Source organism: Penaeus chinensis, chromosome 3, assembly GCF_019202785.1.
Source record: "Penaeus chinensis breed Huanghai No. 1 chromosome 3, ASM1920278v2, whole genome shotgun sequence".
NCBI classification, from domain to species: domain Eukaryota; kingdom Metazoa; phylum Arthropoda; class Malacostraca; order Decapoda; family Penaeidae; genus Penaeus; species Penaeus chinensis.
This window is the reverse complement of record NC_061821.1, coordinates 24,295,058-24,315,057: the sequence shown is the minus strand read 5'-3', so window position 1 is coordinate 24,315,057 and position 20,000 is coordinate 24,295,058. Positions and strand designations below refer to the sequence as shown.

The following is a 20,000-nucleotide window of genomic DNA, read 5'->3' as shown; positions in this document are numbered from 1 at the left end:
TGTGCGTGTGTGCGTGTGTGTGTGCGCATGTGCGTGTGTGTGCGTGTGTGCGTGTGTGCGTGTCTGCGTGTATATGTACACCTATTCCTTTAATCCAATATATTTACACATTTCCAAGCTTAACCTTATGCACGTAAAGCGGCCGCACCGACTGACCTGCGTGAAGGTGTGGTGGTGGAGAGTCTGCGCCTCCTTCAGATCCCTCTGGAGTCTGTCTGCTTCGCCGTCACGCACCGACACCTGGAGGAGAGTTTTAGTATTAACCTAAGTGATATTTTATTGATATTCGATTATAGTATCAGAAGCCATGGCAATTTAAGCAAAGTTCATTGATTTTTTTTTTTTTTTCGCTACTGAGTAATGGGTATGTAAAGGTATCATTGTCATAATTAGGAAAATGGCTTTTAATGCGGTCTTTACTCATTTTCATTACCTGTACGTTATCAGTATGAAGCTTATTAAGATAAAACATGCGCTGTCTGTCTGTCTGTCTGTCTGTCTGTCTGTCTGTCTGTCTGTCTGTCTGTCTGTCTGTCTGTCTGTCTGTCTGTCTGTCTGTCTGTCTGTCTGTCTGTCTGTCTGTCTGTCTGTCTGTCTGTCTGTCTGTCTGTCTGTCTGTCTCTGTGTGTGTGTGTGTGTGTGTGTGTGTGTGTGTGTGTGTGTGTGTGTGTTTTCTGTCAACCATTGACAAGCCTGCATTGCTTTTGTCCGAGCTTCATGAGTGAATGTAAGCTTCTCCGAATAAATGTACAAACAAACATACGTGAAATATGTACCTCGTTTTTGGAATATTTATTATATATCTACTTTAGGATGTCTTATAAAAAGTAAAAAAATAAATAAATAAACAGAGGAAAGATCAGAAAAAATAATAACCGTAAAATGCAATATTCATAGAAAATGGATCAGCTACCGACCAGAAAAAATTTCCTCAAAATTGTAACGTAGACTTAATCATTTCTTAAAGGATTTTGGCCATTGGGTATGGGATATCTGATTGCTTTCTCTTATTCGAATGAAACTAAACTGCTTCTCAATATGTAGCAAAATATGATTTGATTTATTAAATGCTGCATCTTTGATACTGTGTCAGTAGGGGTATCTATTTTCCTTCCTTCTTTCAAAGATTTATATCGACAAATCAACTCCTTTATTAAACACACACTTTGAGGCCTTCACATCCCCAATACTATCGGAGAGGCCTACAATCTCGAAATAACAAAATAGGGTTTCGTTCGACAAATAAATGACATTTACCTAATTTTTCAACGTAGTGAAGGTTTATAAGTCAGCTGTGTGTGTGTGTGTGTGTGTGTGTGTGTGTGTGTGTGTGTGTGTGTGTGTGTGTGTGTGTGTGTGTGTGTGTGTGTGTGTGTGTGTGTGTGTGTGTTGTATAATAATATATATATATATATATATATATATATATATATATATATTTATATAAAGTATATATATCATATATATATATATATATATATGTATATATATATTGCATACTTATTATATATATAATGAATAAATGTGTGTGTGTGTGTGTGTGTGTGTGTGTGTGTGTGTGTGTGTGTGTGTGTGTGTGTGTGTGTGTGTGTGTGGTATTATATATATAGACATAAAGATCAAAATATCTTTATATATAAACACACACACACACACACACACACACACACACACACACACACACACATATGTAAATTATATTCATATATATAAAATTTATGTGTATATATATAATATATCATCAGCATCATCATCAGCCTGGGTCAATCCACTGCAGGACGTAGGCCTCTCCCAATCTTTTCCCTCTTTGTCTGTCCTGCGTTTTTTGCTTCCAGTCTTGGCCCGCAAATTTTGTTATTTCGTCGCGCCATCTTGTCATAGGTCTGGCCCTTGGCCTCTTTATGTTATCTATAATCTAGTCTGTTACTTTCTTTGTCCATCTATTGTCCTGTCTCCGACATATATGACCTGCCCATTGCCATTTTTTATTTTTGATGTTCCCGAGTATACCTTCTACTTTTGTCTGTTCCCTGATCCACGTCGCCCTCATCCGATCTCTTAGACTAATTCCCAGCATCAACCTCTTCATCCCTCTCTGGGCACTTATTAGTTTCCTCTCTAGTAATTTGGTTGTAGTCCATGTTTCTGATCCATAGGTCATAACTGGGAGGATGCATTGGTTAAAGACTTTTCTTCTTAAACATAATGGCGAGGAGCCTCTTAGTATGCTACTGTGTTTGCCAAAGGCGCTCCAGCCTAGACTGATGCGTCGCTTAATTTCCTCTTGGCTAGATGTGTTTGTCTGTATGAGTTGCCCTAGGTATATATACTTGTCTACCACCTCTAGCGCTTCACCTTGAACAAGTATCTGTTCGAATTGAACTCTACTGTTGAACATGATCTTAGTCTTTTGCCTGTTCATCCTAAGTCCGACTTTCAGGCTTTCTCTATTCAGATCATTTATCAGTTGCTGCATTTCATTTGCAGATTCACTGAAGAGAACAATATAATTTGCAAATCTTAGATTGCTCAGGTATTCATCCTCTATTTTGATACCCTTCTTTATAAATTATATATAAATATATATATGTATATTTATATATATAATATGTAAGATACATATGATATATAAATGTGTGTGTGTGTGTGTGTGCTTGCGCTTATATTTACCTTATTTTACGTTGAAAAATAAGGTAAATGTCATTTATTTGGCGAATATATATATATATATATATATATATATATATATATATATATATTATATATGTACATATAATATATACAATATATATATATATATATATATATATATATATATATATATATATATATATAACATGCATACAAGATATATATATATATATTATATATATAATATATACAATATGCATACAATATATATATAATACATATACAATATACATATTGTATATGATGGCGCTAACGGCATTTGACATTATTTTCTATCATAATGAACATAATTTCCCCGACTTATATTCATTCGTGTCATCCTGCGGGCTCCTTGACCATCCCGAGGGCCAAGTTTGGCACGCGGGGCACGAATTTGACATCCCTGATCTAAGGATTCTTTTTCGTTTTAGAATAAATTAACGTTTTTTCCTTATAACTCAAACATAATTATCAAGTGTCATCACCATGATCATAACTGGCGTTATATAGTTTCCATTTTCCCAGCGTTTCGTATCATATTGAACAGAATGTCTGTAAACGGGACAAGTCACAGCAACGTATTATCTGAGATAACCATAGATAATTAACGTCTGAGCATCCAATTACGGTAAATTTCTCGCAAGATTGAAATTTGACGGCTTTGTCTTTCAATGTTCTTCATATAAAAACTTTCCCTATTCCCTAATGCAATATATACATGTTTACACTATGCAAATCGATTCAATACATGAAGATCCAAATTCATTTGTATTGATTCGCCACGTTAATTCCTATGGAACCGTTCACGCTAAGCGAATCGAGTCAATTCAAATCACAGCGAGTCATAGCGAATCAGTCCGTATTGGTGATAAGCGGAGGCTCTTTTTTCCTATTTCTTTTTACTATATTCACAACCAGAATTAAAGCATATTTTTTTACTGTATGCCCAACTAGATAAAAGGCTGATTTTATGTTTTATTTAGTTTCAAACTGCCTGGAACACTACGGTAGACTTACCTACTACTTTTTTTTTTTTTTTTTTTATTAATCCACTCCCCACTCTTGGGACATGGTCACTCTTACTTCACTCTCAACTGCACGTCGGTAATTAGTATTCAACTTTCTTACGGTTCTGTTGTCATCCCAAAGAAATAAAATTTCTTTGGGTTGATTGCCAATTCTGGGTAGTAAATGCCAAAGCTCCCAATTTCAGGGCTTCTACCATTAATGTCATGCATTCAAATCTCGTCCGATGTCTACGCCTACACCGCCTCAGCCACAGCACCGCCGCTAGTTCAATGAGCGCGCCTATGTCCATACTCATCAAAGGCAGCCTATGCACTACTGCTTGTTGATTCTACAATTTGACTCAGTCTGAGGGAATGGTACCGATTAAAAATGACTCGAGTTGAATGATTTTCCACGAACTGAATGGATTCGACCGGTTCAAACTGAACCTACATTAAATTTTGCCTCCTGTATGATGGACAGTACAACTTGCAAGAATAACAAAACTCACCTCCAACTGAAGCTTACAGAGATCATCACACAGCTCGAAGATCTGCAATGCTCAGTCCAAACAGCAGAAACAGGCAGGTTCAGTGAGGGAGTCAAATGCTCTTTTTGGTGTTAATGACTTGGAACATGAAATGAGCACATTTTCTACTACTCGGGAAGGAAGGAGAGAACGAGAGGAAAGGAGAAAGCTCATATACAATAAAATAAGGGATAGGTATGTAATCAACAAAATAATGAATGTTAAATATGGTGAAGTAAAAGATAAGTTTAGCACAAACAAAATGATAAAGATAATTAATAGTGAAGTAAAGGACAGGCATAGAGTAAACCAAACAATAAGAGTAACATGTAGTGAAATAAAGGATAGACAGGGTGTAACCTGAACAACCAAGGCAAAACATAGTTAATTAATGAACAGGTACATTGCAAATACAACAGCAATGGTTGTTTATTGTTTAGCTTGTTCAGCATGAATTTTCCACGAAATGAGGCAGGAGAAATGGGAAGAAGAAAACTCAAACATGCAGAAACATAGGAGAGAAGAAAAGAAGCATTAATAGGGAGCAATTAAAAAATGGAAAGAAAAAGAAAACGAAAAGATTAAAACAGAAAAACGAAAACAACAAAACTAAAAACATTTAAAGAAAAATAAAGAAATGGAAGCTAGAGGAAAATTTTAAATTTAAGAAAGATGAAATACATAAAAACAAATAAACTAAATACAATGAAAAAGATGAAATAAAGACAGAAGAGATAATAAAAAGGGCAGAATGAAAGCAAGACAAAACAAAACGCATTTACTCGTTTCATGTTCCAAGTTCCAAATTGCAACTTGTTAGTAGCACACTTTCAAAAGAACAATGCATAAAATTAGTATTATGACAAGCAATTCAGATACTTTTTTTTTCAAAGACATGCTTCATGCTTTTCATGTCAAATTGAAAGTGACATCTTCATTATTGCAATTCATCTTTTTTGTTACATTTCACACATATCTGTATTTAATATTACGAAAAAGGTAGGGAAATTTTAACTCGCTCTCATTCATTTATTGGTTTACAATCCACTGCATTGTAAAAAATATATTACTTTCATAACTATATAAATATATATGTATTTATGTTTATCCACTTTTAAATGTCAAATGAGAGATAACAATGATTCCTCACCTACAAACGTATCATTACACATCATAAATAAAACTGATAAGTTATAAATAATAAGAGATAAAACAAAATATAAACAGTATTCCATTACAACATTTGGAATGTTCAGTAAATTTGTTTTCTAACATTTGGCCTTTTCTTATTCTAGCATAATAAAGATTTGATTACCTAATTACTCTATTCATTTACCTTACATGGCAGATTGTGGCCAAGACATGGTTGCTATGTCTGGTCCGTGTTAGTAGCAATAAGTACACTATAACACACATGCATCAATGGAAAAAGAATAAGGATTGTCTTCAAAAGAAAACCAATCCATAATTACATACTTATATGTCAGTTCTATTGATACAGCAGAAATTTTAATAAAAGAACACTACTGTAAACATGAGAAATAGAAAGTAGGTTCACAACCTGACTGCTGCTCAAACATTTACAGCAGATATCCAAAATTTACTAGCATCTTATGACTAGAAGCTTCAACACAAAAAAAAAGAATTGAAATAAAATGACTTCCGATGGCACATGATAAAGGACAACTACCTTTCATTCCACTATTCTCAAAAGTTAGCCTACAATCAGTATGTATATCCTTTCTCTATTATCATCACAACCAAAAAAAAAAGATAGTCTATTGACTTTAATTTTTTTCTAATATTGCTTTGAATAACTTTCTTTTAGAGATCTGAAATAAAGTATATTTCATGAACTTATTCCATTAACTATTCTTAATGCACAGAAGGGGATATGATTTCATATTAGACAACCTGAGGTATTTATGAATTTCACAAGATTGTGGCAGGTGACTGCAACCTCAGGCTAGTCTTATCTATACATCATACACTCGACCACTGTGGCCTGCAGTCTGGCCAACAGGTGTTGCATATGTCCTTACACTCTGACTAGATATACTACTTTCAGTGTTCTCTCCAATACAGGTCTTCACAGCACTGCTTGAATCACCATTTAAAACTTTATTTTCCTCACTCTGAGAATTCATGATCAACAAGGGGGTCCCACCACAGGACGACAACACATCCGGGGTTATGGCACTTGGGGTACTTTGGCTGATAACATCCTTGGCACATGAATCACTGGGACTAATATCTGGCATCATCACATTGTTTGAGTCTGTTGAGGCTACTTGCTTACAGTGAGGCTTAGAGGTATTGAGCTGCCAAGAATCAGGCTGCAGAATGCTTGACATGGAGTTACTGGCGGTGATGGGGAAAGAGCAAGAAGAGTTTACAGGTAGGCCTATGCCGTTTTGATCCACACATGCACTGGGCAATACAACCGGATAATGCGGATCTTCACGGTCAGCAAGGATGCTTTTATTAGTCACACTGGGGATGCTGTTGGGATTATTGCTACTAGCAAATATCTGTGGAGGGAGGCTATGGTGCAACATGGCAGCACTCACATCATTGTCCAACCGGGAACGTAAGTCATCACAAGTCCTCTTGCTGGTCACAAGTGCCTCCTGAAGTGTGCTGATGGTCAGACGCTGCTCTCCAATCTGTAGTATACATGCAAATTACTTTAATGTTAACCCTATTATCATTTTTAAAAATGCATTTCAAACCTTGTTTGCTAAATAAAAATTCTTTAATAATCTTTACACTGGGAATTTTAATGACTGGAAATTATTAAGACATCACCAATAAAAGCAGTTATAAGAATAAATGATAATATACCTCCTTCTTCTTTTTCTCAAGCTCAGTAGACATTTTAAGAACCTCTGACTGGAACCTTTCTAATGTTAGAGATTTGTCATTCAGTTGCTGGGACAGTGATGTGTTCTCTGCCTCCATCTTCTGAATCAGCTCCGATTTCTTCTCCACCTGTGTAGAGAACAACATAACACTCTTAATGATTCATAATTAATGTTAAGACCTGAGGGTAATGAAAGATAAACTTGAGGCATTAATCATCAAAGCAATAAAAAATAAATCTACCTGTCTGCGAAGGTGTTCAGCCTGGCCATGAGTTCTCCCAACTTCCAACTGGAGACTTGTCAGCTGACCTGTGAGATACTGCATCCTCTCTCCATTTTGTCCACCTTCTCGACGTACAGAATCCAACTTCTTTTCCAGCTGTTGTTATAAGACCAAAATTATTACTACACCTCCCCTGCACTATACAAGTTTTAGCACATTCTCTCTGTTCATAAACGGTAATCTACAGGGCACATGACAATGGCAAAAGCAATGGCAAGATTCCTCTCTTCCTTCACTTGTTTTGTCCAGTTACCTTGGAGAGTGTCTCATCCTTGAGGTGGAGCTCCTGACGCGACGATGCCAGGTGACTTTGAAGCTCACGTAGGAGGACACTTTTCTCTGCCAACTGTATGTACACACAAGGGCACATGGGTCAAGGAAGGAGACAAAATAGCTGTTAGCAGCAAGCAATATGGGGAAGCAAGATACAGAAAAATGCAAACAGTAAATCTTTAGGGCTGAATGTCAGTGTTTTTAAACTATAAATTACTTTTATTATGTCTTTGTGTGTACTCTCACTTAGTGCACCTTTGCTTCAGTCTGTAACTTATGACTACTATCTGTTTTCCAAGTAGCAACTATTCTCCTATTTGAGATTAATTAGACTTTCACAGGCCTTTTTCAGCCTTCTCAGCAACAGAATCTATTATTTCAACCCTGATCTGTAGTAAAGGCAGAATAGGATTGCACAAAAATAAATGAGGTGGGGGGAAGCACAGCATAAAAGGAAAATACTTCCAAGCACAATCATTTTTCAAAAGGCAAAAGCCATCCAAAACTGAGGGAAGAATCCTTATGAGCAACCAACCTCGTTCTCCAGTTTTGACACTTGGGACGATTGTGAGCAAAAACCATTCACTGAAGGTCCCTCTCTTGTGCCCTTTTCCATATGATTCACCTCCTGAAAGAAAAGAATATGCATTTGCACTATTAAAATTGCTACTATGTAAAATGATCAATCAATCTTTTGCACTGTATGACACTACTGAAATATAAAAGAGCCAACTTAGATGCTACGGCCTGCTTATCTGAATTAAGAGCCAATATTTCAAACATCTTTATACAGAGACAAGCCAAAGAATATTCAAAAAGTATTTTTACATTATTTCTACAGTATGTAATACCTAAATTATTACAGTTGTTAACAATGTATGGGTAATATGTATAGGCTAAATTTTAAATGAACCAACAGACCTTACAAGATTTTATAAAACTCAGATATCAGTGATCTTGTGCAGATAGGTACTTTCTGAATTTCAGTGAACTTTATCTGTGTAATTCACCAAAGTGATAAAAACACTAGGGGTAAAAAGTAATGATGCAAATACTGCTGCAGTCACAAAGTCAACACATCATGTGGGAATTTGGTGCATACAAGATAAAAGAGAGGTATGTTTGCATATTCAATAAAAGTGTCATTGCCAAATAAGTAAACTTGGGGCTAATGATATCCACTATGTCTAGTGGAAGATGGAGTTATTCAAGCAGAAATATATGTGTGAAATCAACATTGTAATATGTTCTCCTCCACAATTAAAACATGACACTGCCACAAAACCTACCTCTGCTGTCTGTGTCTCAGCAACTTTAATTTCCTTAGCTGAAGTTTGTACAGCAGCTTCCAGATGAATTATATCACTCTGGAAAGACATTTACCCCTCAGGATGTCTTATTACTGAAAAGCTAAAATAATTCCCCAAAGGATTTAACTAACAGTTCTTTAACTACTTTGCACCCTAATAAAATGAACCTATGGAAGAGCTGAAATATAGAGAATTAGTTTAAAGCATGCAGTTACTCTAAGAGAGAAGGTCACAAATCTATAGCCTGGGAATCTTCAATTGTTTACCTTTCCAATAATAGCTAAAGGCCTCTCCTTACAATCTCGTACTTCCTTCCGCAGGTCTTTGACCACCTCAGTCTTGAGTTGGAGCTGCATCTTTGTCTCATGGTGCTTCTGCTCTTCCTCTTTCAGCTTGTCTCTAAGGGCCACTAGTTGGTCGTGTCTCTCAGCCACTTCAGCTGTTAGTACTGTGCGCAGCTCCACTTGGTTCTACATTAGTGGAGTATCAAAGTGGGATGCAAAGTGTTATACAAAGGGCTAGCACAACCAAATGTTCTATAGATAAAAGCTGGAGAGCCAAGGATTGTTTTTATACAGTTAAGATTGGATCCAAACCTTAAAGCTATGTGATGCTAATATTAGTCAAACTCAAAAGCAAACCAAACAAAATCCTTATCCACATTTAAAACTATCCCATATCTCAGGTTAGACTTAGTTTATACAACACAGTGAAGTAAGGTACTGGAATTCTCTTTTTTATGGTTATACAGCTCACAAAATGTTGGTTATTTTTCTATTGCACATTATTCTGAAGGGGGAAACCAGTTTTGGTCTTACAATTCTCTTATTTCTATGTTTAATATTATTGTCAGAGCAAAATTAAGGAAGAAATCAAGGATAAAGTATTCAAATACCACCAGAATGAGAAAGGGATAAGTTAATTAATTAATAACACACCACTAATTAATCTAACTCAGAAATACTTCGTACTTCTAACATATCTAATATTACAAACACTTCCTACTCCAAATCTATTACAGGTATTAATCAAAAATGGACTTGAGAAGCTTGTGCTCTAGCATACTATTACATTACCTCAGATTCAAAGTCTAACATTAGAAATGAAATTAATCACAATAGAAGTTATGTTATGACAACATGCATCTATAGAAACCCATGTAAGTTGTTATACCTATGATCTTTATATGTCACTTTGTAGAAAAAAAACTAAAATCACTGATGTTTAATCAAGATAAAACAGCAACCCCAAACACACTGGAAAACGCCTCTACTGACCTGATGTGACCTGGCGAGCTGATCTTGAAGCATGGAAATGGTTGGGGCACAGAGGGCATGTGTGTCCTTCAGGGCAGCGTGTGCCTCCCGCAGCTGGGTGCACTCTTCCTCCAACTCTGCCAGGCGTCCAGCCAATATATCTATGTTTTCACTCAGCTGCGATTCCACCTGCAAAAATGCCCCTAGGTTATTATTGTCTTCACAGAAATTTTTTGAAAATATTGTAGCAATGCCAAAGTATAAAAATGTTTAAGACATTTTAACCATTACCAGTATACTTTATTGTGAAGAAACAATCTAGACTCTCATAAAACCTTTAATACTCTACATATCACTACATAAATTGACAAAATATTCTTACATTGTTATCTCCTGTAATAACTGAATCAAGATCACAAAGGGACGTATATGAACCTCTAACCGAATCTTTTTTGGTCTGCTTTGATAACAACTGACGAACGACTTCTTCCTTCCGAGTAATCTGGAAAATAAGCATTCGTCAAGTAATTTAAAAAATGTTGTGGATCTTTCATCAGAATGTTCTCTAGTGGTCTCCTAAAGAAATATGTTTAAAAATAAATAGCCTTTATCTATACATGTCTACTTGCATTTGACATTTCCTCTCATCATACTACTTTAAGGGTGGGGGGGGGGATTAAAAAAAAAAAAAAAAAAATTCTGTTTTATGGAAAAAGTTTATGGTCGTTACCCTGTTTTTTTTCCTCCTCCAGTCTCCTTTTTAACATTTATTTAACTTAGGCTTATGTTCGCATTACAATAAAAAAAAAAATTCTTTGTTCTGGGTATACTGAAGATATCAAATTTACATAATCTGCATTATAAAAGATGTTTACTCACTTCAACAGTTTCGTGCCTGCTACGGTGACGAACCTCCTGCAGAGTGTGGTTGACGCTGTTTACTTCAGCCTGAGACAATGCAAGTTCATGGTGGAGCTCTGTCAGCTGCATCTGTTCCAACATAATTCATATTATGTAATAACAAAAGTATGAACAAATTGTAGAACAAAGCTTAAATAACTCATTACTTTTAGAAAATATAGACACTTGTGAAGAAACGTGCCTCATCATAATACGGCTTATAAACAATGACTAACATTTTAAGTGCTTTTCTGTTTAGCAAAATTAACAACACTATCCAGAATACCTTTCACAGGACTAAAAAAAAAAATCTTATGTATTCCAAGTAAATTTGCTGATAGTTAAGGAGTACATTATAAACCAACCTGTAAGTCTGCTATCTGTTTATCTCTCTCAAGAAGCTGTTGGTTGGTTTCATCTTGGGCAGACTGCAGGCTCCGCAGGTCAGACCGCAGTTTCATGATTACCAATTCTTTCTCAGACCCTCGGCCTCCATACATGCTGCTATCTCCATCCTACCATTTACGAAAGTAGCGTAACTGATTATTTCGTATGAGATGATAATGAAAAATCATTGTAAATCATGAGTAATATAAGTTCTAAGACTACCAGAGAGACAATCACTGAATTGTGCTTTTGAACAATCTCCAATCTCCACCAACATTTGCTTGGTCAGTATGTACCAGAAGGGATAATGATGTTTTGTGCCAAAGACTTCCCTTATTTGGGGCTGAGGAAATGCCCTTCCAAGGGTTTTCACTCACCTGAAGGTTTGAGAGTGAGCTTCTCAAGGAGGAGCTGTCTTTCCTCAGGTGCTCTTCCAGCATGTGTTGTATGTAGTCATGTTGGCTCTCCTTCAGTGACTGAGATGACCTCCTGATCAACAAAAATAAAGAAGAGAAATTATAAAACTAAGCTACTGTGTATCTTTCAGCAAACTGGATGTCCTCTTGATAAAAGAGACAGAAAAAAAGAAAATTGCTTAGAAATGTGCTGGCTGAGCGACAAAATGGTGAAAAGCAATCTGTTAAGTCATGACCTCTCATACAAACTACCAGATGACAGATCAGTTATAAGTTGCATTTTGTTGTATTTCAGAGTGGATGATTTTGGAATACAGAATTTTACTCATGCAAATCAGTCATATCATCAGTTAACAGCTTACCTGGATGAAGATAAGACAGGGCCAAACACTTGCTCTGGTGTGACACATGAGAAAGTCAGGTTGTCTGCCTCCCACTGACCTGTAAGTCTTGCACGTGTAATCACCTGAAATTCAGACACATAACTTATTGTCCATTGTGCTTGCTTCTGTTTCATTTTCAGTCTTCTCTTTACTACTTTGATGTCATCTCTTTGAGCTTTATATATCTGAGTGATATATATCATAAAAAATGATCAATACTAAATTAAAACATTATGAAAAAAAATAAATCCAGTAATAAAAGAAAACAAGATAAGAGCCAGCCAAGATTTTTTTTTTCAGAAAGCAAAGGGCTACAATTAAATTATTAACTCTAAAAAAAAATGTCATGATTGTAAAATACCACACACCTGCACGAGATTGTTGAGGTCATTCTGTAGATTATTATTCTCCTCTTTGAGGCCTAAAGTTTTCCTTTCAAGTCCCACCACTTTTTCCCCAAGTTCATGTGCTTCTTTCTCTAATCCCATCTTGTCTGCCACCAACGAGGACACCTGTTAAAAAGAAAATGGGGATATATAATATACAGGTCATGCTGAGAGCTTTTAGATTCCTACAAAGTGCTTTCATGAAAATCAGGTACTCATAATTTCATTTCTGCACCTTTTAGTCTGGTACAAGGGCATAGCTAAGTTCTAAGGTTTGGGGAAGTGAGTGCACAAACAGAGATACCATGCCATGTAATATATGATTCTAAATTCAGTGTACATTTCTATTTCATATTCAAAATCTATAGAAGGGATAGTTCTTAAAAAAGTAAGTTATTTTCAATTGAAAATTAAAACATAAAAGTTTTACATTAAACACACACATAAAAAAAACATAATATAAAAACATTGAATCATCCTAACTACAACTGTTTCCATCACCTTGGCTTGATTCTAACAGTGGTTGATATTTCTTTATCATAATTACAACTTACTAGCTATCCCTCTTTGAAAGAGTTTTTTTAAAAATTAAATGTGCTGGGGGGGGGGGGGGGGGGGGCTCTTATTCCCCCTTTAGCCATACCAGTGGTTGTCTATCCATCCCAATGTGAAGTCAGAAACAATGAGCTCCTCACGCTTTCTGCATTTTGCGCATATTTTGTTCTATGATACATTAATTGTTCTTGACTAAGTGCCATAGCCTTTTCGTACTTCTTCTAAGATTCTTTTTAATGCATGTGATCATTCTTGCACTTTATATTCAAAACAGGCTTACTAGTGATTTGTTCAAGATATGCCAGTAGCTTCAATAAATTCTAAAAATACTATCATTCTTTCTAATATACTACCATTACATAGGATTCCATATCCCTTTTTTTTAGGGCAGTATCTATTTTCACTTCCACTTAGTTTAGCAAGGAAAAGTTTTAGATGGATTGTGATGAAAAAATTGTAGGAAGGTCGGTCGTGGACAGGGGACCGACTGGTTAGATTTTGGTGATCCAAAAGACACATATGGATTTATGATGAAATTGATGAATTAATCACTAGTTCCATCTCATTAAAGAATATGGAAACTAGTTTTCTCTTTTAAAAAATTACAGAAAATCTTTAAGAAATTTTTTTTTTGTACTTACTGGAAGTCTGTGCTTCGTTTTTTCCAATTTTAACCTGTGCCTTAGCTGAACCAAGTCACACTGAATTAACTAAATTCTAATGAAATATCAAAGTGTGAAAACCTTAAACCTTGGGAGAGGGTGGTTATTTCCATAAATATGTCATTGCTTTCAATATTAATATGAATATTACTGATCTTTTAATGATCTTGACTGATAAGATTAACAGTAATTACCACTGCACAAGTGCTGGTGCACCACTTAATAGTTGCAATATTTTTGCATCATACAGAAACATTCATAGATAGATAGATGGAGGATGGATGAATGGATGGAAGGATGGAAGGATGGAAGGATGGAAGGATGGATGGATGGATGGATGGATGGATGGATGGATGGATGGATGGATGGATGGATGGATGGATGGATGGATGGATGGATGGATGGATGGATGGATGGATGGATGGATAGATAGATAGATGGATGGATGGATGGATGGATGGATATAGATATATGGATATAGATAAAGATAAATAGATAGATGAGTGGAAGGATGGATGGATGGATGGATGGACATAGACAGACAGACAGATAGATATATAGATATATAGACATATGGATGGACATAGATAGATAGGTTGATAGACAGATGGTTTAACCAAAGTACTTACTCAACTCCACTGCATCCTTTCACTTCATTGGATTCCGTTCTATTATTTTCTTGATTCATTCTCTAAATATCATTCCTTATTCTTTCTATCTGCATACATTCCCATTACTTCACAAGGGCAAGTACAAACGAAGAATTAAGAATAACGACATAACACCCACCAAACCAACCCACCCATTCACGCCTATCTCCTAAACCAACCCAACGATCCATATAAACCCACCCCCCAGAATCAACCCACTCACCCTGGCCCACCCACCCACCCAGTTCCTCTGGCCCACCCACTCATCCCTGGCCCACCCACTCATCCCTGGCCCACCCACCCACCCTGACCCTCTGGCCCACCCAGAACCACCTACCCACCCAGTCGCTCTGGCCCACCCACCTACCCACTCACCCTGACCCACCCACTCACCCTGGCCCACCCACCCACTCCCTCTGGCCCACCCACTCACACCAGCCTACCCACTCCCCCCAGCCTAGCCATTCCCCCCAATCCACCCACCCACACCAGCCCACCCACTCACCCTGGCCCACCCACCCATTCCCTCTGGCCCACCCACTCCCTCTGGCCCGCCCACTCACCCCACCCCACCCCCACCCCCTCCCCCCCCACTCCCCCTCCCCCTCGACATCCTCCCTCACCTGAATCTGGTGATCCCTCAGCGACAGGCACGAATCCCTCGTGGTGGTGGCCATCTTCGTGAGGCGGTCCTCGAGCAGCGCCACTCGCTCGCCGGCCTCGCGCTCCAGCTCCTCGACCGTGGCCACCAGCACCGCGTTCTGCTCGCCCAGGTCGCGCACCCAGGCCTCCAGCACGCACACTTTGTTCTGGAAACGAGGAAAAAAAAGAATGGCGTTGGTTATGCGAATAGGATTAAGGAGAATGTGAATAGTAGTAGTGGTAGTAATAGTAGTGGAAGTGTTTATGTGTATATATGTGTGTATATATATACATATATACATACATATATATGTGTGTGTGTGTGTGTGTGTGTGTGTGTGTGTGTGTGTGTGTGTGTGTGTGTGTGTGTGTGTGTGTGTGTGTGTGTGTGTGTGTGTGTGTGTGTTTTCGAATACGTAGGAAATACATCTATCTACATCAGTGTTCGTTAGTAATATCGTGTTTGTTTATACGGTTGTATGTTTGTATGCTTCTGACGAACATATCTCTGTGCCAATGGATCCAAGCTTCTTTACTATGTTCATAATATTCCTTAAGTTCGTTTTTCATATACACATCACGTAATGTAAATTACGTCTTACTCTATCCTTCCTCCCCTTCCTCTCTCTTTGCAACGCCTTCTCTTCTCCCTATTCCTTTACGTATTTCTTTCCTTCCTCTGCCTCCCTACCCCCACCTTCTTCTCTCTCATTCTCATTCTCTCTCTCTCTCTCTCACTCTCTCTCTCTCTCTCTCTCTCTCTCTCTCTCTCTCTCTCTCTCTCTCTCTCTCTCTCTCTCTCTCTCTCTCTCTCTCTCTCTCTCTCTCTCTCTCTCTCTCTCTCTCCGTTTTCCTCTGTTCTACTCGTAACTTCATTCCTCTTCGTGTTTCTTCCATTTTCCCGATCCTGTCTTCCTCCATCCCAGAGTAAACCAATCCTAAATGAATAAACTGCATCCCCGCTTGCATGTACCCATCCTTCCCCCTCCCTTCCCTCTCCCCCTCCAACTCCATTCCCACCCCGGCACCCCTATCCAACCCTACCCCCACCCACCCCCAAGCAAACCCCAGCCCACTGCAGTTCCCTCTTCCCACTCCCCTCCCCCTTCCCCCCTACCCAATACCCACGACCCCCCGCCGAACCCCCACCTCCAGCCGTGCTACAATGGACTCTCTGTTCTCCCTTGCCTGTCACTCACTCCATTGGACACGCATCGCCTGCCCGGCACTCTCTGGCACTTACTGCCCTCCGCAGCGCCCTCCCCGCTTTGTTTCTATTTTCTTTTTGTGTTCAGCGTTGATGTCTTTGTTGTTATTGCGCGAATCGGGCAGTTATTTCGCTGCGGACTGATTTCAGATAGTTGTTTCTTATTTGTGTGTAAATGTACGGTTGCGGACGATGCCTGGTGCAGTGCTACGGGAAAACCTGGTCAATACGTATGACCTTCAATTAAATGATCACTTTGAGACAACTGGGTTGCAGTAAGTAAGGGAGGGAGGGAGGGAGGGAGGGAGGGAGGGAGGGAGGGAGGGAGGGAGGGAGGGAGGGAGGGAGGGAGGGAGAGAGGGGGGAGGGAGGGGGGGAGGGAGTGGCTAGACGAAATGGCGCATCTCTTCTGGTCGACCTCAGCCGTCTACAGACACACACACACCCTCCGTCCCTCCCTTTCCTCCCCTTACTCCATTCCTCCCTATCTCCCGTTCAATTCCCCTTCCCCTCTCACTTCCCTCTCCCCTGCCTCCATCCATTTCTTCCTCTGTCTCTCTTTCAATTCCCCCCCCCCCTTTCCCCTCTCCCTTCCCTCTCGCTCCTCCCCTCGCCCTTCCCCTCCCCCCTCGCTTCCTTCTCCCTCCTCCCCTTCCTATTCTGGTCCCCCTTCCCGTCTCCCTTCCCTCTCCCTACTATCTCCCTCTTTCCTCCTTTCTTCCTTGAAAATATGGGGAAGTGAAACGGGAAGAAAGGAAAAGAAGAGAGAAGAGAAAATGAGGTGGAGGGGCGGGGCAAGAGGAGAAAGACGAGGAGGAAGAAGAGGAGGAAGAGGGAGAGGAAGAGGAGGGGGAGGAAAGGAGGAGGAGTAGGAGGATAAGGAGGAAAAGGAGAAGATGGAGGAGGAGGGAGAGGAGAAGGAGGTGAAAGAAGAGGTGGAGGAGAAGGAGGAGGAAAAGGACGACGAAGAAGAAGACGAAATAGAAGACGTAGAAGGAGAAGAGGAGACATGTAGGGGTTTCCGTGTCCTTCTCACATACACTACCTCCCTCCCTCCCTCCCTCCCTCCCTCCCTCCCTCTCTTCCTCTATCCCCCTCCTTCCCTCCCTTTATCCTCCTCTATCCCTCCCTCCCTCCTTCCCTCACTCTATCCCCCCCTCCCTTCCTCCCTCTATCATCATCATCATCATCATCATCATCATCCTTCTCTCCCTCCCTTCCTCTACCACCTCCCTCCCTTCCTCTACCATCTCCCCCCCCCCCCTCTAGGCAGAAGAACCAGCTGCGGTTTCGTCAAGTGACTGCAGCCTTCCGTTGGGAAGGAGTGGGGGGCGGAGGGGGGGGGGTGAAGGCAGAAACTCACAGGAGGAAGGGTGGAAGGGGGAGGGGGAGGAGGAGGAGGGGGAGGGGAAGGGAGGAAGAGAGGGAGGGAGGGAGTGAGAGTGAGAGAGAGGGAGAGGGAGGGAAGGAAGGGGATAGAGAGAGAGAGAGAGAGAGAGAGAGAGAGAGAGAGAGAGAGAGAGAGAGAGAGAGAGAGAGAGAGAGAGAGAGAGAGAGAGAGAGAGAGAGAGAGGGAGAGGGAGAGGGAGAGGGAGAGGGAGAGGGAGAGGGAGAGGGAGAGGGAGAGAGAGGGGGAGAGGGAGAGGAAGAGGAAGAGGAAGAGGAAGTGGAAGAGGAAGAGGAAGAGGAAGAGGGAGAGGGAGAGGGAGAGGGTGAAGGAGAGGGAGAGGCAGAGAGAGAGATGCCACTTCTTCGCTTGCAGGGTATCAGAGGGTCACACACGCAGCTTCTAAAATTAGTACCTTTACACCTTAACCTCAACGAGTGCCAACCTCTTACGCGCGCGCGTGTCCACACTCACCACCCAAACAGGGACATTCTCTTTCTCTCTCTCTCTCACTCTCACTCTCACTCTCACTCTCTTACTTACTTACCTACTTTCTCTCTCTCTCTCTTACTCTAGCTTTGTCTGTCTGTCTGTCTGTCTGTCTGTCTGTCTGTCTGTCTGTCTGTCTGTCTGTCTGTCTGTCTGTCTGTCTGCATGTCTGTCTGTCTGCATGTCTGTCCGTATCTGTCTCTGTTTGTCTCTGTCTCTGTCTCTGTCTCTGTCTCTGCCTCTGCCTCTGCCTCTGCCTCTGCCTCTGCCTCTGCCTCTGTCTCTGCCTCTGCCTCTGCCTCTGCCTCTGCCTCTGTCTCTGTCTCTGTCTCTGTCTCTGTCTCTGTCTCTGCCTCTGTCTCTGTCTCTGTCTCTGTCTCTGTCTCTGCCTCTGCCTCTGCCTCTGCCTCTGCCTCTGCCTCTGCCTCTGCCTCTGTCTCTGTCTCTGTCTCTGTCTCTGTCTCTGTCTCTGTCTCTGCCTCTGCCTCTGTCTCTACTTATATGTATCAGTGAATGACTGAGTTTGTGTTTGTCAACTGAAGTGTTGCAAAACTTTTTTATTGGTTTTGGCACGTACTGTGTTGTGGCGGAGTGGATGTCTGCGTGCGTGTGTGCGTGCGTGCGTGAGTGGGTGAGCGAGCGAACCAATCAACCAGCCGTTTGGTATATGAACGAACGAACGTCTCGGTACGCAACCCCTTGACGAAACCAGCCTTCGAGAACCCCACCAACCAACACCTAAACCGTGCACGTATATCTCCATCTGCCTCTGCCTCCGCCTCTCCTCGTCTCCCTCTCCCCCTGCAACGCCCGCGTATGTTTTGTGGTCTCTTGACTCGACTCCCGCCACATCCTCCGTAGCGCGTCGGGAGAGCTACCAGCAACCTCCACTCTCACTAGCTCACTGGCCCTTTCCCAACCTGTTAATGGTTTTAAAAAAGCCAACGGTTTTAAACGTCTTGATTAAATATGAATCGATTCCAATCTACTGCGTATTACATAGGCCTATTCTCTCTATAAATTGGCCCGATATTACCGACCTGGCTTTGGCGTAATGCAGCAAAATAGACCGCCTTGGTTTAAACGGCTTATGGGTTAACGCCCGTGCAGTGGCCAACCGCTATGAGTTTGTTTGTTTGTTTTTGACCATTGGGAAATCTAATCAAAATGCATTATGAATTACGTACTCTGAGATAAGGCTGTGTACGAGTGATTTTACAGATTGATTTTTTTTTCTTTAGGAGGGGAGGTGTTTAGAAATAGTCTAGATTCTCTTTGCGATTCAAACCACTTTGATGTCACGATTAATGGGTATTCACGAACAGATTTTTGAGGGGAACCTAATAAAAAAAAAATAAAAAAAAAGCGAAGATAATCGTATTTAAATTCCAAAGAACCCTTTCACTGGCATGGTTCCAAACACCGAAATTCATTAAACCTCAACCTATAACGAATAAATCAACGACAGGACAGTCGACGCCCCCCCCCCAACCCAACTCATAACCCCCCGCTCCCCCCCAACCCTCTTTCACAAACAACAAACTAAAGAAAAACATAAATTAAACAGACGAAAACAAGCGAAAGACCTCTATTAGCTAGGGATCTCCCCTTAAACCGCGCGAAGCAGAAATTAAAACACAAACAAAAACTAAACAGCAACAAAAACAAACCAAAATGAAACAAAAACAAAAAATACAACCCCAAACGAATACACCAAATAAATAAAACAAACAACAAACACAC

The 20,000-nt window shown here is 40.2% G+C and overlaps 1 protein-coding gene across 10 annotated transcripts in view; it reads right to left on the bottom strand.

Annotated features, from left to right (window-relative positions):
- The window catches only part of LOC125044685 (adventurous-gliding motility protein Z-like), a 62,490-nt gene that overhangs the window by 16,246 nt on the left and 26,244 nt on the right, over positions 1-20,000 (bottom strand). For 3 of the 10 annotated variants that reach the window (XM_047641504.1, XM_047641579.1, XM_047641588.1), the window contains exons 2-17: positions 15,156-15,341; positions 12,648-12,791; positions 12,259-12,362; positions 11,858-11,969; positions 11,459-11,608; positions 11,073-11,183; positions 10,576-10,695; positions 10,215-10,382; positions 9,204-9,407; positions 8,917-8,994; positions 8,163-8,255; positions 7,608-7,700; positions 7,313-7,450; positions 7,052-7,198; positions 6,778-6,873; positions 157-240 (exon numbers count right to left, since the gene is read on the bottom strand). In XM_047641504.1, coding sequence (XP_047497460.1) covers positions 157-240; positions 6,778-6,873; positions 7,052-7,198; positions 7,313-7,450; positions 7,608-7,700; positions 8,163-8,255; positions 8,917-8,994; positions 9,204-9,407; positions 10,215-10,382; positions 10,576-10,695; positions 11,073-11,183; positions 11,459-11,608; positions 11,858-11,969; positions 12,259-12,362; positions 12,648-12,791; positions 15,156-15,341 — 2,028 coding nt within the window. The remainder of the gene's footprint in view (positions 1-156; positions 241-6,777; positions 6,874-7,051; positions 7,199-7,312; positions 7,451-7,607; positions 7,701-8,162; positions 8,256-8,916; positions 8,995-9,203; positions 9,408-10,214; positions 10,383-10,575; positions 10,696-11,072; positions 11,184-11,458; positions 11,609-11,857; positions 11,970-12,258; positions 12,363-12,647; positions 12,792-15,155; positions 15,342-20,000) is intronic. The other 7 variants (XM_047641513.1, XM_047641533.1, XM_047641522.1 and 4 more) reach the window with 7 other exon arrangements.